Here is a 25510-nt window from a genome sequence, read left to right on the forward strand (position 1 = left end):
GAGAAAGCCCTGACTGCTATTCCTATAGAGGCTTGATATTTTCAAAGAACTCAGAAAAGACCTTTACCAAATCTCACCAGACAGTGGAGGAAAATGTGACAGGCAGGGCAGCTTCCCACAGCCTGCTATTAGAAAGGTTCCTTCTGCACTTTCCAAGCCCACTTGGGTTTTTCTTCCCATGATCATTAAGCTCTATAAATAAGTCCACAAGACAGGAAAACTAAGAGTTCACTCTTTATTTTATTTGCATGTCCCAAGGACTCACCCGAAATTCTGAAATCAGAAACACTTCAGTTCCTCAGTGTTAGCACTAATTTAAGGTAACAATCATTTCCTTTAAATATCTAGCTTATTTTACCCTTCATTTTAAATTGTAAATTAAGGCATATATTTACATGCTTATACACAAAACAACTTCAAAAAACAAGTGATCCCAATCTTGGTCCAAGAGTTTCCATTTGTGAAGTGTACATCCTCTTTCAAGTCTCATAGGAGCTGGTCAGTCCGGGTCCCCTTTAAGATTCATGAACCACATACTTTATTTCTGAGTAGATGAGGGGAAATATTACAGAACATGCTTTGTACCATACCATACAACTACTGAAAAGGGCTCGAGGCTTTGTAATCCAAGGTTCTGATTTAAAGCAAAAATAGATGGCATAGATCGCAACAGCAAAAAAGTGTCCAATTAAAACTAGAGGTTTAGGAGATAATCTGTAATCGAAAAAATAAAACCCAGAAATTAAAATGAGCTCATCAAGGGTCCCAATTATGTGTCATCTGTAAAGCTTAATTACACACAATATACATTTTTCAAGAATTAAATAAAACCAACAAAACCAACATCTAAAAACTTAAATCTCCTTTAGAGAAGCCAGTAATTTCACTCTCTCAGAAATAATGATTCAGAGTTGTTTTCTTTCTCTAATATTGAAATCCCAGGCTGAAATACTCAGTGACCTGACCTATGAAAGACCCTAGGCTTTTCCAAAAAAAAGTCAGTATTGGCATATGGATGCATGACAAATAACTCACAGAATATGACTTTGCAGACTTTCTAAGAATAGTAGATGTCTACACTGTCAAAGCGGACTTTCATGAGTCCCTATGTATCAGTCAAATTTTTTAATTCAGATTTCTCACAGAGCAGACCATGTAGGTAACCCCAAAGGTAAAAACAACGCTTCAGTTTTACTCTAGGGTTTTAGTTGTCAGCTCCTGCATCTTTGAGTCAATGCTGCTTCCTGCTAACTGATGCCTTTTTCTCTTCCCTGAGCCACTTCTGATTGGGATACTAAAAGACAAAGAGGAAGAACTGACTGGCTTCCCAATACCAGCAAAGCAACTTACACAGAAAGCAGCCCAACAGGTCCAGCAACACACTCTCCACCAAGTTTGAAATAAAGAAAACAGGCTTTTCGTAGTTGGTGCATGGTATCTAAAATAAAATTTATAAATTATTCTCATCCAGAATATTCATGCGTTTATGTTAGATTCTTAATATGTCCAAATATATAATGATAATGTACCAAATAACAAACGTGACAGATTTTAAAATATCTACTCCTAGAATTTCAACCACCAGGATGCATTTCAAATTTTAAATTTCATTATATTATGGGTAGAAATATCAATTGATTTGTTTCTATAAGTAAGTAACTGCTAACATGTAAGATGTTGAAAGTTGTTTACAAGTTATTTAGCTGGGCACTAGGGTTCACAGCTGTAATTCTAGCTAGCTACCTAGGAGGCTAACATCTGAGAATTGCAGCTCAAAGCCAGCCCAAGAAGGACAGCAGCAAAGGAAGCCCGAATTCAAGCCCCAGGACTACCCCCCACGTGCCAAAAAAAAAAAAAAGCTGGGGAATTTCAGATTTCAAATTTTATTGATTTGGAATGTCCAACCTGTATATAAACTATTACCTCAGTACAATAAACAAAACACGAGAATATTTTAATGAATAAAGGGTAAATATTCTCTGCTACTTGTACATTTTAACAGGACAGAAACTACAAACTTGGGTTTTGTTTTTTTTTAATGTTTCCTAGTATCAAGCTTGAACTCAGGGCCTCGAGCTTGCTAAGCTTGTGTACTCAGGGCTAGCACTCTACCACTTGAGCTTCACCTACAGCTCTGCCTTGTATGGGCTAAGTGGAGATGGGAGTCTCACAGGCTTTTCTGCTCAGGCTGTGTTCAAACCATAATCCTCTAGATCTCAGCCTTCTGACTAACGATGAGCAATGATTTACAGACTAGAGCCACTGGCACAAGCAAGTTACTTAGTTCATGAAGTTCATGTTTATTTCATAAAATACTACCTTAACATGAAATTGAAACTAGTATCAAAGAAGTGAAAGAGCCTACCACCTTTCCACACTTGGCTGTAGACACCTTCCATCACAATCTTATGTGAGGATATGCATGATCTAGTCTAGACCAGAGAAATAAACACTAATGACTACATTAACGAGGCACTGTATTAACACTGTCTAAGGAAAGGCAACAGTATTCCAGAAGAAATGGTAGACATAAGATGATTAGGAACTAAAAGTTAAAAAAAACCAATATCAAATTCTGGACTAACTTTTGTAATAAAGTTCCAGTTTTCTGTGCTAAAAATCTGAAACTGAGCAATATTCACAAAAATAAATATCTGAAACTTACCATTTGGGTCAGAAAACAACTCATAAAGAGCACCAGCGAGGACATTCACAACAAAGGAATGAGAACTTTTTCTTGACCAGTAGAATGATTTTTTGGCCTAAAAATGAAAAACATAACTTATTATATAGTAAGAGAGTAAAAGCATAAGCTGATGTTTTATGTGCCCATCACACTGGTATTTACTGGAGATGATCAGCAAGCAATAGACCATTACATTTATCTCTTACAAAAGAAAGCACTTTCACAGTACTGGGTTACATGACTAACGCTAACTTTAATGTTACAACCAGTCTGAGCAAAGAGGCCCATGGCAATCTAGTGTTGCATAATATGAAAACACATAAAGGAGGATGCTCTTAGGAGACGAACAAAGACACAATGCCTCTGTGCATCTGGATCATAAAAATAATGTGTATAGAAATGAACTCCAGGAAATGTCTTTTCTTTGTTACTGTTTTTGGTGGGGTTTTTTGTTTTGTTTCATTTGTTCCTTTATCCATCTTTGGGAAGGTTAGGGGGAGGGGAGGTCACAGAAAGGGAAGGACAAAGAGTGAACAAATGCAGCAATGGTACTCACTAGGCACTGTATGTTGAAAATGACCTACTCAGGCGTGGATAGGAGGGAAAGGGAAGGGATGACACCGTCCACAAAGAAATGTACTCTTTATGTACCTTTATGTAACTGTAACCTCTTTGTATATCACCTTTATAATACCAATTAAAAACTTAAATTTTTTTAAAGTAAAAAAAAATATTCAAACAGAAAAATGCAGGAACACTGTTAAGACTCAGTTTGCAATTCAGGTTCTGTAGGCCTGACCAAGACTGTGTAGGTGCCGTTGTAAAGCACATGCTCCCAAGTATGGTTTGCCCATCAGAGCCCCATTCTTCTTGGCCCCTAGAATGCAATCTATATGAGACATTTTTGTCAAAAATATCTTACCTGGAAAATAGCAGCATCATCATAAAGGTCAGGAATAGACTTTAGCAGTGTTCCCCATAGTTTTACATCTTTAAAAGCAACAGTCATTCCTCCACCAGTAATAGGATGCCTCAAATTGTATGCATCCCCCAAAAGAACAACACCTGAGAAGAGAGATCATTAAAATTATAGCATCCAGGAACAATGCACGTTTACTGTTAACACAACTGATGTGAGCAAGAAAATACAAAGATTGTCAATACAAGCAAACAAACCACGACTAGAATTCATTCCAATAAAAAAGTTCAAGAGCTGATTCAGTCAATATTTACTGTGGCATCTAACACTGTGCTAGGCATAAGAAGATAAGAACAAGTATAGGGTCTCTGACCTCATGAAATTCACAGGCAAATCTAACATGAAATCCAACTAGATCAATCCATTTATAAAGCCTTTCTTGAATTAAAATATGAAAAAAATAAAAAGAAACCTACAAGCATCCAGGTATAAAATAAGAAACCTGCTACAAGAGGAAAAAAAATACTATCTAGATGTTTTTGTCATTTCAGTCATATTCATTGTGGACAACCCATAGGGTACCAGTCCAGCCACTTAGTAGTTCAAGTAGAAGACAAAATAGACATTTGAAAAGCAAAATAAAACCATACCAAATAAACAAAAAGCATCCTGCTAGGTGAAAAGCTAGTTACCAAAAATCACATATTGTATGATTCCATTTGTTAAAAAAAAAAAATCGGGCTAGGAATATGGCCTAGTGGCAAGAGAGCTTGCCTCATATACATGAAGCTCTGGGTTCAATTCCCCAGTACCACATATATGGAAAATGGCCAGAAGTGGCATTGTGGCTCAAGTGGCAGAGTGCTAGGCTAGCCTTGAGCAAAAGGAAGCCAGGGACAATGCTCAGTCCCTGAGTCCAAGGCCCAGGAATGGCAAAAAAAAAAAAAAAAAAAAAAAATCCCAAATAAGTAAATCTGGAGAGAAAAAATTAGTGGTAGTCAGAGGATTGGTGTGGTAAGAAAAGAGAAAATGGCTGTCAATGGCTATTGGATTTTTTTGTTGAGATGACAACTGACTCTAAGACCTTTACTTTACTGTCCACCTAACGGGAGTAGACCTAATCCTCCAGGCCCCAGCGCTGGCTTTACTGTAGGAGCCATGTTCTCCCCTATTGCCCATTCCGCCTCACAGCTCACCCTCCCGTGTGCATCCTTCACAGTGACACCGTGCTACTAGGCTTTGGCACTACCACTGAAATGCCTTACATCCCTAACCAGAAAACTGCTTTCTCTAGATCCAGAACTGACTTTCAATTGTTGTATCCTCAGTGACCTACAGGGTCAATAGTAAGTAATAAGTAAATATAAAATTAATAACCAATTCTCTGCCTTACAAGTTCCCAACCTGTAAATCTAGTCAATTTAGATGGCATTTTGGATGCCTTTATAAAATGAGTCCAACAAATAATACCTCGTTTGTTCACTGGTGAAGGAGGAAGGAAGCTTGCTGGCATGGACTTCATACGGGAATTCTGAGTGGCCTCCAGAAATGATTCTTTCAGATGATCTGCAATAAATCCCATCCATCCAATAAATGGTTTACAACATTTCACTTTCAAACTATCAAATATAAACCAACAGCTACTATACATCAAAGTATAAACAAAAACCCATGATTTATCTATTCTGGTTGCTACATATATATCTTGCTGATAAAACAAGAACTATTGGGCTGGGGATATGGACTAGTGGTAGAGTGCTTGCCTCACATACATGAAGCCCAGGGTTCGATGCCTCAGCACCACATATAGAGGAAAAAAACAGAAGTGGTGCTGTGGCTCAAGTGGTAGAGTGCTAGCCTTGAGCAAAATGAAGCCAGGAACAGTGCTCAGGCCCTGAGTCCAAGCCCCAGGACTGGCACAAAAAATTTATTTTTGGTCACTTGTGCTTTAACTCAAGGGATGAGCATTGTCCCTGAATGTTTTTGCTCAAGGTTAGCACTCTACCACGTCAAGCCACAGCGCCACTTTTGGTTTTTAGGTAGTTAATTGAAGGTAAGAGTCTCACCATCTTTCCTGCCTGGCTTCAACCTGTGATCCTCAGATCTCGGACTCCTGAGTAGCCAGGATTACAGGCATGAGCCACCAGTGAGTGCCTGGCTATTTTACTAATCAAATTATTCATTTAGCAGGTATTCCTGCTAAAGAATGACTACAAAAATCTAAAAGAAAATTAATGTACTATATAAATAGATGTATATATAATTATATAATTAAATAATTAGATTAGATGTATATATATAATTAGATAGTAGAAGAAGCAAATTTACATGAGATGACACAAGGTAGTTTATCCTTAGAGAAGCTAGATCATCACTTATTGGAATGATGATAATGCCTACCACTGCCTACCATCTATGTAGCAAACATGCAATGAACAGTAGTACCATTACAATGGAAACCAACCACAAAACAGTTAAACAGAAAAGGTCTTTCAAGAATTCACTGTTGGGCACCCACAGCTCAGGCCTATAATCCTAACTAACTGCTCTGTAAAGGCCAACCCTCATCTCAACCAATGCTCCGAGGAGTGTCAACCTATCATGCTAGCTAAAATCAGGAGGACATTTGTTCTAGGCTAATACAGGCAAAGCAAGTTCACAAGAACTCATCTTAACAGAAAAAACAGGGTACAATGTTCCTAACATCTCAGCTACAATGGGAAGCATACACCTGAGCATCATGGTCCACACCAGCCTAGGCAAAAAACAAAATGCTATGTCACAAAGGAGAACAAAAAGGACTGGAGGTGTGGCTCTAGTAACAGAGTACCTGTCTAGCAACAAGATCCTGATTTCTAACCCCAGTACCACCAGAAACAAAAAAAAAAAAAGGCTTTAGACTGCTGTCTAGACTACCTTAAAAATATCATATATTTTAATAATTATTATGAAAATTAAATCTCAACTACTAACAAAAGCACACTGCAACTACTTTTAATTTTTTTTCCTTGAACACAGGGCCTTAAGCTTGCTAGACAGGTGCCTACCAATTAAGCAATGTCCTCAGACCAGAAACTGTTTATGTATATTTGCAGTTTGTTTTGTTAATGTACTAGTTTAAATCACTTAGCACCAGCTTACTTGGCTGGCAGGAGGCATTTTTTACCTGAGAAGCTAACCTCTGATCTATTTTAAGGAAGAAAACTGGAGAGGGAGAGAAAATCTTTTGTGAGGTCTGCTTTCTGATTTTGGATTACCATGGGAAAAAGATTCTATTTCTTACCAGGCATTTGTGGGTATATGTGTTCAACCATGTATTCTCTTAAATTCCTTGGCATTTCTCCACGAATGTCAACAAGGACTCGAGTTTCTTCAGGTGAAATCTGGTAGATGAGAACTGGACTTGGATTAGCTAAAACGAGTTCAGCATAATTGGCTTTAAACTGTGGTGCATTCTAAAAGAACATAAAAAAATAGTTTACTAATTTTCAAATGTCAAGTAATTATAATGCGTGTAGGATTGTAGAAAAATACAGTACCTTCATAAGCAAGCCAACAAAATGAGATGAAACAAAAACTTTATTGGAGACCAGGTTCTTCCTGAACTTGGAGAAAAGTCCATCTGCAACAACAGTCAATGGAGCATGGAGTTCCTGCAACAGAAACAGCAAACACACAGCTAGACAGAAATCAGACAGTTATTTCTAATAACACAGCTCCATGCAAGGGCCAGGCACCAATGGCTCACACCTGTAATCCTAACTACTCAGGAGGCTGAGATCTGAGGATCATGATTCAAAGACTGTGAGCCTCCTATCTCCAGGAAAAAACCTCCCAAGGGGAGGTGTGGTTTAAGTGGTGGAGCACCAGTCCTGATAGAAAAAGCTACAGTAGAGCATGAGGTCTGAGTTCAAACCCTAGTACTCACATGCATATGATGCATGTATAAACACACCATTCAGGCGTGGCTTTAAATATTACTTAAATATGTAACAGTATACATACTAAATGTAATATTATTAGGTAAAACCACTGAGGGCAGTTAAGAGTACTGTGTGGGTATAAAATAATCGAAGTCCTTATGGATGAATGCTGTTTAGAGCTCCTTCATCAAAACTCTACTCCCAAGCCACACACCAGTGGCTCATGCCTGTAATCCCAGCTATTCAGGAGGCTGAGATCTGAAGACTGTGATTGGAAGCCAGCCCAGGATATGAGTTCATGAGACCCTTATCTCCAATAAACCTCCAAAAAGCCAAAAAGATATAGCGCTAGCCTTGAGCAAAAAAGCTTATGTACAGTGCCCAGGCACTGAGTTCCCAGTCTAATAGACATAACACCAAGAAAAGCATGCACTACAGAGGAAACTTAGCAAAAGTACAATTCCAACCAAGAGGCCCTTCAGCCCTTTTTCTCTGTTGTGCTAATATGAACATATATTAGAAATTTTTTTGGCCATTTAATTCATCAAGATTCTCCTACTTTTGCCAATAATCTGTTTATAATAATAATTTTTTCACCACAATATGAATACTTTATTTAAATAAAAAAGGGTTTAATGGGGCTGGGGATATGGCCTAGTGGCAAGAGTGCTTGCCTCGGATACACGAGGCCCTAGGTTCAATTCCCCAGCACCACATATACAGAAAATGGCCAGAAGTGGCGCTGTGGCTCAAGTGGCAGAGAGCTAGCCTTGAGCAAAAATAAGCCAGGGACAGTGCTCAGGCCCTGAGGCCAAGCCCCAGGACTGGCCAAAAAAAAAAAAAAAAAGGGTTTAGTCATTAAAAATTAAAAATATGCCTGGTTTAAACTGCTCACTTTACCCTAATTATGTTTTATGTTGGCTCCTTTTTCCCTATTACTATTCCTCTTTGCTTCTCTGCTGATGTGTATTTCTTGTTATAGCTTTTAATGACTGTTGATAAATTAGCTTTGTTTTTCAAGTTTTTATAGCATCCTGATATGCCCTAAAGAATAATCTATTGTAATTCACAACTCATCTTGTTTACATGGAACTTTCAGAACATGAAAAATTTGTGAGTTTGGGTAGGGTAGCTCACACCTGTAATACCAGCTACTCAAGAGGCAGGGATTGTTTGGATGGCGATTCTAGGCCAGCCAGGGAAAAAGGTTAACACATGCCATCTCAATAAATAGTCTGGAATTGGTGGCTACTCAGGAGGCTTTAGGTAGAAGGATCAGCTGAGGCTGAACCCCAGGCAAAACTGCTAAGACCTTATCAGAAATATAACGAAAGTAAAAACAAAAACTATAAGCATGATTCATGGTAGAGCCTGTCTAGCAAATGCAAGACCCCAAGCTGAAGCCCTAGCACTGCCAAAAACAAAGAGGAGGTAAATCTAACATTTGCTAAGTCTCACCTTGATCTCTCCAGTCTCTTTATCTTTGTACTGAACGCCCAACACAGTGTCATCTTCTTCCAGTAGCTGCAGCACAACACCTTCAATAAACCTGGCACTGAAGGATAAGCAGAAGTAAATGCCTATTGCAGCACACCTGAGCAATTTCACTGATAAGTAAATTCCTTATTCTCTAACTCCAGTTTACTCATTTACCTGCACACATGTATATGCACACACATGCTTGGGGAATGGTCTAGAATGACAAAATGACTACTAGCAAGCTTGTGTGGTTTTTACTTAGTAATTTACCAACAACATGGAATACCTATTACCAATGCAATGATTTTAAAAGTATATTAGGACTAGAGGTGTGGCTTAAGTGGTAGATCACCAACTGGCAGCAAGTGAGAGCTCAAGGCCCCGTGTTCAAGCTCTGGTAAGGGTAGAAGATAGGTAAGATGGTTGAATGGAAAAAAGGGAGAAAGGGAGGGGGGAGGAGAAGGGGAAGAAGGGGAGGGGAGGGGAAGGGAGGGGAAGAAAGGGAAGGGAAGGGGAGGGGGATGGAATGAGAGGAATGGAATGGAATTTGATAGATCATACATACATGTCCACACACATACATACATTCACGTACAAAGTAGATTTGTATCTGAATTCACTAAAAGCATGCAGAGAAACTTTACATGCTCATACAAATTCATACATAGAATGGGCAAAGAACTGCAGTTCTTTTTAAGTTATGTCCAGCCAGAAAGATTATAGGTAACTTTTACTTTTTTCCCAGGGGATGCATTTCTTGTCTTTGTAGAATGAACATATTCTCCTATAATTGATTATCAAGTCCCTTCAAACTTAAGTTAAGTCTACTCACTTCTTCAATCAGGAGTGTTCTCATGTTTAAAACTTTCTTAATGAAAAGAAGCTAGTCCTGTTGGGCTAGGTCCTCAGTGAGGATAGGAACTTCTTGTAATCCTCTACTCTGATTGTTAATAAATCATAACCACAAACAAATCCCTAAATACTATGCTTCATTTATAACATGCAAGTCCTCTACAGTCCAACAAAATAAAAGCACATAAAATTTAACCAAAGGAAAATTCTTTATAGTTCTGACAAAGGAAAAAAAATCTCTATATGATATTCTTAACAAAGGCAATACAAGTATTTCTTCTACTATATGGTTTATTTTAGTGTACCTATATTCTAGACTATGCCCCAAATATTTATCAAAAATTATAAAGCCTGATTTGTACAAAGGCCAGATTTAATTCTTGTTGTCTTACTTGGGCTCTGCCATCGCTGCCTTCCGGAGACTCATGACAAATTTTCCATGATGGAAAGCTTTCCCACACTGCACTTGCTTGTCTTCTGACAGAGGATAGGGAATCTGAACCTCCGATTCCATTTCCTGATTATGAATTATGTAGCCATTGACCTCCTGGGCATCAAAACCATCCACTGTATCTGCAAAATGATTCAGTTCAAAAATAATCAAGTTTAGTCATTGGTTTTAGAGATCCCAAAACACAGAAACATTCAAAATGAGTTTCTTCTTTCAAGCTATGAGACCATTTGGAGAATTGAACACTATAACTATATCAGAAATTTAATGTTCCTGGAAGACAACAGTTCAAGCACCAGCACCAACATCAACAAAAGAAATCCAAATCACATTACACATACATCCCTCCAGCTCCACTGCCTATGGAGCCCTGCATGATCTGGCTCCTGTCTACCTTAATCTCTAACCTTTATCCCATGTCACTCTTTCTCCATTGTCCACTACTTTCTAGCTATGTTGTTCTCCTTTTTAGTCCCTTCCACAAACGAACAAACACAATACATGTCAGGAACTATACTGAATGCTCTATGTATAGAAAGGCATTTAATCCTAACAGCATATAAGAAACTAACAAAGAAAGTTGCATTTCTTAGGTTAAAGCTAGTTAAGCCAATAAGAACCAGAGTTGGTATGGCAATTTTTGAGACATTTCATTCTATCTCATTCAGTCTACTTCCTATCTCCAATACTACTACTAAAACCTTACATTCTCCTTATTTTCAAGCAAATTGGCAAAAGGATAACAAATTTTAGAAATCAAAATGGGAAGAAAATACTAATTATACTAATTATAGAACAGCCTGAAGAGAACAGTACTTGCTCGCCAGGTTCGGTGGATCACATCTAGAATCCTAGTTACTTTAGGAGACTGAGATGAGGATCATGGTTAGAAGCCAAGCCAGACAGGAGAAAAGACAGAAGCGGCTGTTGTACTTGCTTATCCACCTAAAGCCTGAAAATCTATGAACCTACCTCCGAGACCAAGTTCTTTAAGGGCTTCATAACCACCTGGCTGCAGAAGTTCTCCAACAATTCTGTCGGGCTCTTTTAGGTCTCTCTCAATTACTGTCACCTTTCTTCCATCTCTGGCGAGGACAGCTGCCAAAGCAGAACCGAGGATACCAGATCCCACGATGATCACTTCCGGATCACTTAGAGATGTTGACATGGAGGTAGCAGCTCCTAGTGAAGTTGTTTCTGACATACTGATTCCTTTTCTGCACTGTTTAACAAAAAAGGGAAATACATTTCCATATTGGTTAGCCTTAAAGCATACTAGGACCATATAAATTCAAGAAATGGCGTCTTGCATACTGAGTAAATGCTAGATCCCAAACATTATTCAACCAAATTACCTGATAACTTTTTTAATCCTGATCATATATAAAATCAATATTAAAATACTGGCTCAATTAAACATGTATAATAGCCCAATAAAATTATACACTCCTTTTTCCAAACATATTATTTATTTTTTGTCATCTCAAACCAAACATTAGTTCGAAACTATTGTTATGCATATTTGTAAAAATCCACATCAGGTCAAATATAATAAATGTCTCTAAGTGTTCAAATAGATATTTCTGGGCTGGGGATATAGCCTAGTGGCAAGAGTGCCTGCCTCGGATACACGAGGCCCTAGGTTCGATTCCCCAGCACCACATATACAGAAAACGGCCAGAAGCGGCGCTGTGGCTCAAGTGGCAGAGTGCTAGCCTTGAGCGGGAAGAAGCCAGGGACAGTGCTCAGGCCCTGAGTCCAAGGCCCAGGACTGGCCCAAAAAAAAAAAAAAAAAAAAAATAGATATTTCTATCAATAACAATTCTCCAAATGTATACTGAGCATCTACCAAATGCAAATCTCACACAACTTCTGATTAACTTTACATTTGCCTTATTCGGTACCTTTTAGATATTTCTAAACATACTCATCTTCATTTTCTTTGTTTTGATTTTTGTTGCTTCAATGTGTGTGTGTGCTGGATTGGGATGCTGTCATAGCTTTTCCTCAAGGTTGGTGCTCTATCATTTGAGTCAACTCCACTTCTGGATTTTTGCTGGGCTTTCTTGTCCAGGCTGACTTTGAATTGTGAACCTCCTATCTTAAATCTCCTGAATAGCTAGGACTGCTGGCCTGAATCACTGGCTCCCCAACTATATTTGTTCAATTTTCTGCAAGTTCTCCCTATGTAACTCAGTCTGGCCTCCAATTCATTATGTAGTCCACACTGGCCTTGAAATTAAGATCCCTCTGCCTCAGTTTTCCCAGTGCTTGGATTATAATCTAGCTCTACTTTTGGATTATAATTGGAAAAAAAATCTATCAATCTAATTCAGTTTGACAGAACAAAAAAATTAAAGTCCTGGCTATAGTTCTGTTAGGTGAGGATTAATTAAAGAAATATATGAAAGAACAAAATAATTCACTTTGCCCCTTGGCATTTGACTTTACAACTTTAGTTCTTAACATGGAAGTACTTCCTGTTTTCCCATCCTGGCACTATGAAGAGCCTTTTTTAATTAGTTGCAATTCTCCAACACCAAAACAAAGATAGACATTAAACCTATCCCTGGTTAGACTGATAGCTAAAACTTTTTACTTTGGCCCTAAAAGATGAAAAATTGTTTTCAGAGATTTATGTCCACTGACAATTGCATTGCATGCCCTTTTTTTTTAAATGAGTAATTCAATCTCATAATAAGTGTTGTTGGTACATGGGTTGACAAATCTGAACACACATCAGATATGGAATTGTAAAGAACCATTTTCATTGACTTCTCCAACCTTAAAGACCAGGGTCAGGCTAAATGTCACTTAAAGACATTCAAGTAAAGGAGGGGGAGGTGTAATAAAATCTAAGATCCTTTTTTTCTGGTCAGCCCTGGGGCTTGGACTCAGGGTCTGAGCACTGTCCCTGGCTTCCTTTTTGCTCAAAGCTAGCACCCTACCACTTGAGCCACAGCTCCACTTCCATCCTTTTGTTTATGTGGTGCTGAGGAATTGAACCCAGGGCTTCATGTATGCAAGGTGAGCACTCCAGCCCTCTAAGATCCTTTAGAATCTCTACAATTCTAGTATTCACCAAGCATACTTTTCCCTCTATAATATGATAATGGGAGCTTGTCCGTTCCATTTTTTTTTAGGCCTGAGAACAGGACTCAAACTCAGTACCTGACTCATTTTGCTCATTAACTAATGCTCTACCAACTGAGTCACAAACCAAGACATGTCTCCAACCCCCCTTCCATTTCTTATAATATATCTTATAACACAAATGCTCTTTTGTCCTTTTTCTGTCCAAGGAGAAGACACTAGTCTATTTTTCCATCCTTTTATTTTAAGTTCAAAACAACTAATATTTAAGTTACCATGCTCAGTGTATGATAAACCTCTTTCATCATCTTAACCATTTATTAATTTTCCTCCCTAAAATGTTTTGATTACATACACAGAGTTCGTGAGAGGAGAGCTCTGAAAGAAATCAAGTCTTTCACAAACTGACCAATAGATGAAATGCAATAGAAGTTAGTTCTCAATATATCACTCTCTGACCAGCTGTCTAGTTTCTAAAGAGTAAAGACAAAGACTGAAGCATTCAATAAATGAACCAGTGCTGCTGCTAGCAACCTAATTTTCCTACTAAAAATATTTCTCTAGAAATCATGATGATAGTAACAGCATTCCAGCTACTGGGACAAATGCAGTGACCCTAAGGGAAGTTACCTCCAACACAAGTACCAGGGTTTTCAAATTAAGAATTAAATATTTCTTCCTCGTTTTCCAACCCATACTCAACAGGCCACTGAACACCTAGTACTACTCAAAAGGCTCCTAACAAGTGTACACTATTCTAGACTATCATTGATTGCTACTATTCACTAAAAGTCCCTGCCCCCCCGCATTTTGCAAATATTAAGCCTGTTAGTTCCCTGACTACCCACAAGAGTGGTACCATCTTTACCAAACATAGAAGATTCTGATCTACATCAGAACAGTATCTGATTCCTACAGAAATTAAGCAATGAGCCAAAAGCCTCCCAGTTGGAAATGGCAAAGCAAAAATTCTCAACCAAGTCCCTGTTCTATAAACGTTGTTGGTGTGCTCTGTGAATGATGCACAATGATGTCCATACAGAAGTCTACATTACTTTGTAGGACACATATCCTGACTTCAGGGCTGGGTGGCCTGATAACCTTGCTTTCATAACTACATACCTACAACCCATTCTCCACAGCAACTGAGATGTTCTTATGAAAAAGTAAAGTTCAAGGATTCTTACTTCCATGCTTAAACTCTCCAGTACTCTTGAGGAAAAGTCCAAACTCTCCTGGACAACAGGCCTGACTGAAGTGGCTTCCACCACCTCCCTCACCCCCCAAAGCCCCCGTTCCCCATCTACTGATACCTGCTTCTTCCATTCCCTGGGCAGGAATCCTAACTTCACACCATTTAAAGACCCCAGCCTCTGATTTATCACACCCAACTATTTCCTTAGCTAATAGACAACACTGTATTGACTCACATTGTTCCAGGGCCTAGAAGCAAGACTTAGCACATTTTGACCAAGGTTTTAAAATGTGGGGTGTTTTTTAACTTTTTTCTTTCTTCCCAACTACAAAGGCAAGCCTCACCCAGCATTTAAATAAAACTTTGCCACCAACAAAAAAATAGTCATTCTGTCCTCCTTCAAAATGGAACATTTCATTCATCTTTCCAAGCCAAATCCATAGTCAACCTTTGTCTAAGGACCAAACAACACTAAATGAAACAAATTATTTTTTTACTCGGTCCTACTATCAAAGAAGTAGCCATGATCCAGCTCAAAAAAACTCCACTAATGTAAATTGATACAGGAGTGTCTAAACTGTCACGTTTCTCCCTTTAAAAATAAAAATGAAACTTGAGTCCTAATTTTAAAAACTCATCACAACATTCATTCATTTGCCCACCTCAGCAATCAGCCTTACCCTCCTGGACTCCAGCTGCCCTTTCTTTTCTGCCCCAGGGGGTGACTTGGCCCAGAAGAAGCCAATGAGAGGCAAAGCTGAAAGGATATCGAAGACGGCAAACTGGGAGCCGCTACGCTGGCGCCCCAGGAGGCCCCCGTTTCGATGGCGATAGCGGTAGGAGAGCACCAGGCCCAGGGTCAGGAACACCAACACGCACAGCAGGAGCTCCTTGTTGGCCAACGAGACGAAATCGCCGCATTTCTTATAAAAATAAGTGAAAGTGGCAATGCCAAGGAAAGTCCACATGGTTCAACGGCTTCTTTGGTGGCCACCGATCAAAGCTGAGATCTTTCACCCCAATGGGGTTTGGGCGATTTCCTCTCCCCCCTCCCTAACCCCACCCCAAAAAGTACTATCAAAACGGGGTGCTCGCCGAGCGCCCCTAAACAGTGTCAGGGGATGACAAGTCCGCTGAGACCAGTTTTCAACATCGCAAAAGTTAGCATAGACCTGAGGGCCGAGTAGTGCAGGACGTGCGGCGCCCGCAGCCGCGGGACCCTGGGGGCGGTCTCCGGGGCGGCGGCCGGGCGCCCGGCTGCTCCGATGTCTGGGATGTCTTTCTTTTCTCTTCCTTTTCCTCGCGGCTCGCCCGAGGCTCGAGGGCTCCGGCAGGTGACGGGGACTCCTAACTCCCGGCACTCCTCGCCTGGACGGCTTTCTCCCACAGGCGAAGGCCTCGGCCTTCGGATTACGGACCCCGCCTCAGCGAGCCCCGACCCGGCGACGCCTCCGCGAGCCCCGGACTCGGAGGCCCGGAACCCGCCGGACGACACCGCGGCTCCCAGGCAGGTGAACGGGGGAATCCGGAGCCTCCCTCAGACCCTTGGCGGGACGTCCTCCTCACCAGCATCCCTCGCGGGCAGCCATGGCTGCCGCACCCCCCCCCCAACAACACACACTTCCCGCGCGCCGCTCCCACCGTAACCAAAGTAACCGCCGCACGCCCCGCGCTCGCCGCCCGGGCCCGCGCGCTTCAGCGGTCGGGGAGGGTTCGGTCCAAAGGAGGGACCTGGGGGCGGGACCCCGGGAGCGGTCCCGCCCCGCGCAGGCTCCGCCCTCCCGTCCCGCCACCAGCCAATGAGGACGCGCTCCGCGCGGTAGGCCGAGATGGCGCTATGGGGAGCTCAGCCAATGGCGGGCGGCGCAGTCCAGGCGGCGTCGCCCGGAGAGGCGCTGGGACGATGTTGCGTGGTGAGGTGGGGGCGTGGGGTGGGCTCCCTGCCCGAGTGGGCTGAGGGAAGGCGTCGGCCGGCTCCGCGTGGGGCGGGGCCGCGGCGGGCTTCGGGTTCTACCTGAGGAGGCGGGGGGGGGGGGGGGGGGTGGCGGGTTCCGAGGATGAGCCTGCCTCGCCCCGTGGGCCTCGCCCCGTGGGCCTCGCCCCGTGGGCCTCGCCCCGTGGGCCTCGCCCCGTGGGCCTCGCCCCGTGGGCCTCGCCCCGTGGGCCTCGCCCCGTGGGCCGCCAGTTCCCGCCAGGGCGCGACCTGCCCCCGAGTCGCCTGGGAGCCCTGGGCGGGCTGTGGGCGGGGACGGGAGGAAGGGTGGAAGGGTGGCAGCCAGGCTGGAGATACTGCCGGGCTCAGCCCCGGTGCTGTCGGGAAACCAGATCGTGCCCCGGGGACCGTGCGCGCGCGGCTGCACCGACACAGGTGTCTTCCAGCGAGGGGGACGGGGCCTGCGTCGCGTCCAGAACAAGCAGTGTGCTGGGGAATCCTTGCCACAGGGTGGATCTCCCCCAAGGTTTTCCCAGCCCTGAGACCTCTGGTGTCTTCGCCCACACAGATTCTTAACCAGCGCTGCCTTCTTTAAAGGCTACGATTTATTTGCAAGGCCTGTTTGCCACCAAAACCCTTAGCTGAATTGTCACCTCTCCCCCATCTTCTCCACTGGCCTTCCTCAAGTCACATAATAGTTTCATCCTTGATATTTTTACTGATTACTGTATGCTTCTTATCTCACTAATCTCAAAATTGCCTTGAGGAAAGGACTTGATAAACTTTCTTTGATCCTCTGGACAAGTCTTGGCATTTAGTCTTCTCTAAAGAACGAATTTGCATGTATGTACCTATGTATGTATTTATGCATGAATGCATGTATGTATGTATGTATATATATATATATATATTTTTTTTTTTTTTTTTTGTCTGTTGTGGGGCTTGAACTCTGGGCCTGGGCACTGTCCCTGAGTTCTTCAGCTCAAGGCTAGCGCTCTACCACTTTGAACCTCTTCTGGTTGGAGATTAGAATCTCACATACTTTCCTGCTTTAGCTGGCTTTGAACTGCGATCTTCACATCTCAGTCTTCTTGAGTAGGTAGGATTACAGGTGTGAGCCACCAGAGCCCCTGATAAAAAGTGAATTTAATAAATAAGATTGGTAGTGATATAAAAGGAAGATTTGATGACTAGAATCAAGAGACCTCTAGATTGTGACTCCCACTACTCAGCTTTTATTTTTATCTTACTAGGGCTTGACCTCAAGATCTCGGAGCTCTTGCTTAGATTGCTTGCTCATTGTTTGGTGCTCTGCTTAACCCATTCCTGCAGTCAAGCATTTTGCTAGCTAATTGGAAGTGGAATCTCATGGAATTTGTTGCTCAGGCTGGCTTTGAACTGAGACCCTCCTGCTCTCAACCTCCTGAAAGGTAGAATTACAGGCATGAGCTGCTTATACTCAGCTATAACCAGCTAGACACGAAGCCTCATCACTTTGGGCCCAAAATATTCTTTTTTACCTGCTAATAAGATATTTCTCAGAACACTCTTACAGGTGTGTATGTAAATTGGTGGCCAATAAGATACACTGAAAACAATGAAATGTAAATTAGCATTAAGTCTTCAGAACATTAACATATACCATAAAATTATACAGAAGTTATCCATAAGATTACACAATGTGAGAAATACTACATAACAGTAGATATGCCAGATATGTTTTTGCTATACCTAAAGATTTTTAAAAGCCAAGAATGACCTTCATGTGAAAAGATAAATGGTATCAATTTGTAAGATGCCCACAGCCTAAATAGTCCAGTAACAGCATATTCCCTATTAATCTCCCATGTTCATCAGACAATGTATGACAAATGATTTTATGACATATGATTATGACAGATACTGGTAATGACAGGAGAAAAGCAACGAATAGAAGAGCTTAGAAATTTGATGGATAATTAATGAAGATAAATCACTTGTAAATTTTTAGGATTTAAATGGTCCTCAAATGGCAGACATATACCAAAGACAGTGACAGACAGATTCCTGACAATAGGCATCCCTATGCCTAAACAGAAAGCACGGGCTGGGAATATGGCCTAGTGGTAAAGTGCTCATCTTGTATACATGAAGCCCTGGGTTCGATTCCTCAGCACCACATATATAGGAAAAGCCAGAAGTGGCGCTGTGGCTCAAGTGGTAGAGTACTAACTTTGAGCAAAAAGGAGCCAGGGACAGTGCTCAGGCCCTGAGTCCAAGCCCCAGGACTGGCAAAAAAAAAAAAGCTGACAGGATTATTTAGTTACTGAAGACAACACAGACCTTATTTAAATATCATACTACAACCTGTGTATAAAATGACAAAGCCACAGGACTTCACATGAGGAGCAGAACAGAATAAGGCACTAAAATATCAATTTATTATGTCTCTACTTTCCAGAAGCTACATTATCCAAAATGTAGGCACAATTAAGATTAAAAATCAAAGCCAGGGGCTGGGGATATGGCCTAGTGGCAAGAGTGCTTGCCTTGTACACATGAAGCCCTGGGTTCGATTCCCCAGCACCACATATACAGAAAACGGCCAGAAGTGGTGCTGTGGCTCAAGTGGCAGAGTGCTAGCCTTAAGCAAAAAGAAGCCAGGGACAGTGCTCAGGCCCTGAGTTCAAGGCCCAGGACTGGCCAAAAAAAAATCAAAGCCAGGAGCCAGTGGCTCATGCTTGTAGTCCTAGTTACTCAAGAGACTGAGATCTGAGGCTCTTGATTTGAAGCTAGCCTGGGCAGGAAAGTGTAAGAGAGACTCTTATCTCCAATTAAGCACCAAAAGAGCCAGAAATGGAGTTGTAGCTCAAATAGTAAAGCATGAGCCCTGAGCAAAAAAAAACAACTCAGGGACAGCTCCCAGGCTATGAGTTCAAGCCCCAGAACTAGAACAACAACAACAAAAAAAAAAAAATCCCTCAGAGATTAGAAATCGTGATGGCATAAGACATGGCACCTGGTCATATGAATGAAAGAGCCCCGGGCGTAATTTTGTTCCACTATGATTTCATACAGTTAAATTCCCATACACATCAAACAAATACATACTTTTGAAAACTATAGCTGGCTAACTTATGGGACACAAAATGATTCAAAAACCTTTGACTGGCAGAGACTCAATACATAAGGTTGAGTCCAGAAAGAGTTGGCAGGTGTCCAGATTGATCAACTGATCAACCAGGCCCTTAAAGAGGAGCTTCCCTTCTCTTTGTAGAGAAGTCACAAAATAGAGATCCACTGGCTAGAATTCATTCCAAAAGTCACAATACAGCCATCCCAACATCAGGAAATGGGGTCTTGCCTAGTCGGATAACCACCATAACACCTGGTTTACAGATATATCAGCCCCATGGCCCATGGGAAATAGAAATGGACAACAGAAGCCTTAAGACATGGACCAACATGGTCCTTACTGAGCCAGGGCTCAGTGGTCTGCATTACATGCAGAACTTGTAGTCTTAGTACTCACAGTCAGATGATCAGAAGTGAAAAACAGGGGGCTGGGGATATGGCCTAGTGGCAAGAGTGCCTGCCTCGGATACACGAGGCCCTAGGTTCGATTCCCCAGCACCACATATACAGAAAACGGCCAGAAGCGGCGCTGTGGCTCAAGTGGCAGAGTGCTAGCCTTGAGCGGGAAGAAGCCAGGGACAGTGCTCAGGCCCTGAGTCCAAGGCCCAGGACTGGCCAAAAAAAAAAAAAAAAAAAGAAGTGAAAAACAGATATAACCTTATATGTTTACAGACTCCACAGTGGCAAACAGCATAGCCCTGTCACTCACCCAAATGGACACATAATGACTACAAAGTAAATGGCAAAGACTTGTGGTCATACCAATACTGGAAAGACAAGAAGCTTAAAAGAAAACAAAACAAAACAAAAACGGCATCAGAGTCAACACACATATCAGCAAAATCAAAAGGATGATTCAGAAAACAACCAAATACAACAACCGGATGGATGAACCCACATAAAACATAAAAGTAGAGAATTAGAATTAGGGATACAGATAACCACAGACATATACTTTCACCTGTAACAATTGGGAAGCTCAAAGATGACATATGGATATTTCCAAAATAACCAATAAAAAGGGAAGGAAAGAATGCTAAAATCACACCATAAGATATTTTAAGTATACATACATTCAAAGAACATATGGGCACTCACTATATAAAAGGACAACAGATGGGAACCAGAAATAAATTGGCATGAGATATGAGAGGCCATGCAAAGATGTAAGGAGTGCAAAATCCCATTGATAAAACTTAAATGCAGAGTTCCAATAGACACACTATACAAGCCAGATACATTTGATTTTGTTATGCAGATACACTTGCCAGGACTACAACACCACCACCCACAAAATATGTGGTAACAGCAGTAGGCCTCTACATAGTTTTAGCTTTAGCAGCAGCCAAACAGCAGCTTTTACAAGCTGGGCACTAATGCTATGAAATGCAGTCTATAGGTCCTCTAGGATAACAGAGCGTGACGAGGGGACCCATACCACAGTACAGATAGTGCAGTGCTTGTTAGACAATGAGATGTGCAATGGATGGAGTCTTCATGTACCCTATCACCCTACACAAGTGGCATATATTGAAATTTTTTATAACCTATTGGAAAGAGAATTTTAATTAATACTAGAATTCTAAACTTTGCAATTGAACCTGCTTCAGGCATTGTTTCTGTCTAAGAGAGATTGAAGGATTAAGGAAATCCTGCATCCATATTTTGATACAATTTTTTAAAAAGAAGAGAAATAGAAGACTCCAACATGTTAAATTATAAAGTCAATAGCAAAACTAAAGAAAAGAATATGTTACCACAAAAGACTCTGGCACCAGGAGACAAACAAAACAAAACCATTTTTGGCAGCAAGACACAAGGGAATATATATATGTGTATATATATATATATAATTTCATAATATATAATAATGTATAATATATAATAATATAATGTAATAATATATTATGATATATTATAATATACAATATTATAATCATATAATATATAATAATATATAACATATTTCACAAAATATATATTTCATTCACCTTCATTGTGACTACTACATGTAGCAGTAACTATAACAAGCACTTAAAGTGCTTTTGCTAAAAGCATGGACTCCTTATTTGAGGCCACAAATAACTAAAAACAGGAGAAAAGTTTAGCATCACTGCCTCTAATGTATATCTGTCCTTGCACTGATCCATTCACTTTGCAAATACCTTGGAAGCCAAGAACAGGACATATTGATGTTTATAAGGAAGGAATGGAGAAAGCTGCTCTCGTGGACAGAGAACCTTCCAGTTCCTTACCTGACTAGTGATGGTAATTATAATAACTCCTCCATAATTATTAACCAGGCTGTTGTTTGGCTAGGACAGTTTAGCAATTGTGCATACCTTTCCCCCTCTGCTCCAGTTCTTTGTCTACTTAAACCTAAAGCTCAAGTCTCTGCCCTAAAGATAGCTGAAAATGGGCTCCCTCCTTTCATGTGCCATGTAATAAATTACCTTGATCTGCTCTTCACTGTGATTTCTCCATCTGGTATATAGAGGCAAGTGGTTGGATCTGACATAGAATCCCAGGGCTTGAGGCACAGAGCCTAAGAACCTGGTTTCAATGACCCTTGCATTGACATTCCACATTAGCTCATTTTTGCATGGAAAAAGAAAAGAATAAAAGAACTATTGCTCCTGTATTGCTTCTCACACAAACATGTCATGAAGGAAGAGGCTGCACAAAGAGCTATGACTGGCGTCTCTGAGATCTGTGATGCTCTGGAGATTTTACCTCCTCAGTGGTCTCTAGTTCTGCATTGGCAATCTATAGGATTATTTTGCTCCTTTGTCTGATGAGAAATAAGAGAAATTGTCAAGAAAACCTGTAGACAAGAGATAGGTGCCTCAAGAGATGTATTTAGACATCAGCCTAAAATATATAAGCATATGATACTCATTCAGTACTCATTGATCCCAGCATTCACATAGTGTCAAATGTCACAGAGCTTGCACTTTTACAGAGCAAACCTAACCCATTTTAATCACTAATTCACTAATTATCTCTGCTCTTCAGATATTTAAGTAAGTTTGAAGATGGGAGTACTCAGCAGAGTAGAGTTCCAGAGGTAGTAAAAAGAAACCATGAAAAGCTCTATGGTCTCCTACAACTAGACCATCCTTACACATTTGCTTGTCCCATTATCACTTGATCTCTGCTACTCAAGAGAGGTTATTATCAGGATGTCATAAAGTGAGAGAGTAGCTGAGACCTGTCTATCAGACAGATATATAAAGGGCCATGGCCAAATTCACCTTCCATACTTCCCATCACGAGTGAGGAAATTTCTACATCTTGAGGGAGAAGGAACTTGGTAGACCCAACTCAGATGACATGGTCCAGTAAGAGTCCACATTTACCTTAAAGGACTCTGTTAGCATGTTCTAGGAAGTATAAAGGTGTATAGCAGTTAGGAGTGCACTTCCTGCTACTTCTACAGGTGTACACATTGCTTTGTATCTCCCTATACCACTGTAGGGGGAAAAAAGCCCACAGAAGTCCCTTGAGTAAAAAAAGTAATATATGAGTCTCTCCTGTAATTAAAAGAAATTATGAAACCATTCATAAATAAGAATGGTTTCTTTATTAACAACGTTGGTGCATCATTTGTGCTGTGAAGATAAATAGAAAATACAGGCTGGGTGTCCATGGCTCATGCCTGTAGTACAAAAGGAGACAAAAAATAGGATGATTTAAGTTCAAGGCCAGCCTGGGAAGAGTTTGTGAGGCCTTCATCTCAACCAATAGCTGGGAAAGCAGTGTACCCCTGAACCCTAACTATAACAAGAAGTGGAGATAGGGTTGTTGTCCATATTGGCCTGGCAAAAGTGGTAGTAGTGTTGTAGAGCAGACTCCATCTTGACTAGGGAAACATGGTAGGAAATGTTGGGGGGAGATTTGGTCAACCTGACCTCAAAATTCTGCTTCTGTAAATGACTTGTTTGCTTGCTCTACCCTCTGTGTCAAACTCCTACATCTGTGCCACGCTTGCTTGTTTGTTGCTTGCTCTACCCCCTGCATCAAGCCCCTACATCTGTGCTATGCTTTTACCTTTATAAACCCCAATTTGAGGACTGCTTGGGTTCACGGTGGCAGCTCCCGAATCTGCACTGTGTCCCTGGCCTGTCAGTACGCTTTTCACTGTCACAGTTTCAGCTCCCGAGTCTGTGCTATGTCCCTGGCTGGTCAGGTCACTTTATGCTTCCCCGATAAACCCATCTTTTTGCTTGAGACTGTCCCTGAGTGGTGGACTCTTGGAAGGACATGGAATCTCCTCCCTCGAACCCCCTAACAGTAGCATAACTCAAAAATAACCAGAGTAAACAAAGCTAGGGAAGCAAGGTTCAAGTGGTAAAGGGCCTGCCTAGCAAGTACAAAGTTGTAAATTCAACCCCTAGAACTAAAGGAAAAGAAAAAACAAAGAGAGAGAGTGGGAGGAAATAAGGAAGGGAGGGAGGAAAGGTGATTAAATGTATGTTATGATCAAAGCAAGGGCCTTCTCTAGGTAAAGTTTACTACTGAGCAACTGAGCCCTAGTTCTGCTTTCTAATGCCTTATATCCTTTAGGGTTCCTGATAATGACCAAAGTCTTCCAAGTAGGATAAGTTTGGGGCTATATTGCAACTTCTATTTTCCTTCTGAGATAGGTTCTCACAATATAATCCAGGTGGCCAGGAACTTGCTGTCCTCCTGCCTCAAGCTGTTTCTGTGTTAAAAAAACACGTGAAGCAGGTGTGGTGATACCTGCCTGTAATCCCAGCACTTGGAGAAACTGAGACAGCCCAGGTGGACTAGGCTACCTAACGAGATTCTTGTCTCTAAACAACAACATATATATTGTTTCAATGAATAACAATGCCATTAAGATTTATTGAGATTCTGCAACGGATTAAGCACTGTGCCAAAGGCTTTGTAAAATCCCTATAGCAACCGTGCAAGCTAGCTATTATCTTTGCTATACAGATGGAGGAACTGGGGCTTAGCTTACAGTGTGAACTTGCACAGACCATGATTGATGACTGTACACCATACTAAGGCTGCTTCTGAATTTCAGCCTCAATCATAAACCCATAATTTAATTAATGAATGTTAATCCCACTCTAAGTTGTCTGTGTTTTAAAAAAAAAAATTTGAGAAGGGAAGCAAGGCCCAAGTAGTAGAATGTCTGCTTTGCAAAAAACTCCTGAATTCAAACCCCAGTATGGCCAAAAGAAAAAGTAAAATCTTGCCCTTGGATATTATAATTGAATTGGGGAAATGCTGTATAAAATAGAAAAACGCATAGATGAGAATCACATAGAAATCAATGATACCTAACGTTTCCTCTTTTAAAAGGAAAAAAAAAACAACCCCACAGTACTTCATTACCTTTATTGTTAGTTTCTGCTTTAGTTTTAATGACATACAAAGATAAAATTGAGCAAGGCGCCAGTAGCTTGCTCACACCTACTATCCTACTCAGGAGGCGAAGGGTTGGAAGTCAGCGTGGGCAGGAAGGCCGTGAGACTCATCTCCAATGAACTACTCAGAAACAGCCGGAAGTGGTGCTCTGGCGCAAGTGGTAGAGTGTTAGCCTTGAGCACAAACAGGCTGAGGGACAGCGCCCAGGCCATGAGTTCAAGCTCAAGGACCAACAGCCACAAGAAAGATACAACTGTTTTCATCAGTACCAAAATCTTGAAAGATGAAATAATCCTGTCACCAGATTCCTCATCAGCTACACCCTTCACAGCAGCCACAGTTGGCCCTGTCTGGTTCCACATGCCTAATATCTATCTCTACATAATCTTCACACAATATATGTTGAGCCCCAACTACGAGTTGAAAGGAGTCCTGAGCTCCCTATCCCTCTACTTTTTGCACTTG

General features: G+C 41.2%; 1 protein-coding gene across 1 annotated transcript; it reads right to left on the bottom strand.

The window, feature by feature from the left end:
* Positions 1-221: 221 nt before the first annotated feature.
* Sqle (squalene epoxidase) lies at positions 222-15821 on the bottom strand. The gene is made up of 11 exons (XM_048358381.1): positions 15279-15821; positions 11283-11532; positions 10252-10432; positions 8987-9083; positions 7145-7258; positions 6889-7060; positions 5076-5171; positions 3609-3751; positions 2666-2762; positions 1351-1438; positions 222-714 (listed from the first exon to the last, which is right to left on the bottom strand). The coding sequence occupies exons 1-11, from the start codon at positions 15564-15566 to the stop codon at positions 516-518; spliced, it is 1725 nt and encodes a 574-aa protein (XP_048214338.1). The 5' UTR covers positions 15567-15821; the 3' UTR covers positions 222-515.
* Between the last annotated feature and the right edge of the window lie 9689 nt (positions 15822-25510).

The sequence above is a fragment of the Perognathus longimembris genome, chromosome 12 (assembly GCF_023159225.1).
Source record: "Perognathus longimembris pacificus isolate PPM17 chromosome 12, ASM2315922v1, whole genome shotgun sequence".
Taxonomy (NCBI): Eukaryota; Metazoa; Chordata; class Mammalia; order Rodentia; family Heteromyidae; genus Perognathus; species Perognathus longimembris.

Bases quoted from the DNA above. Each gene is read 5' to 3' on its own strand.
- Sqle (XM_048358381.1), bottom strand. From the start codon at position 15,566: ATGTGGACTTTCCTTGGCATTGCCACTTTCACTTATTTTTATAAGAAA. The intron at 3,752-5,075 runs GTATTATTTGTT...CTCTCTTCTCAG, and splicing joins TTCACCAGTGAACAAACGAG to GTGTTGTTCTTTTGGGGGAT. The intron at 1,439-2,665 runs GTAAGTTTCAGA...ATTTTATTTTAG, and splicing joins GTTGTTTTCTGACCCAAATG to ATACCATGCACCAACTACGA.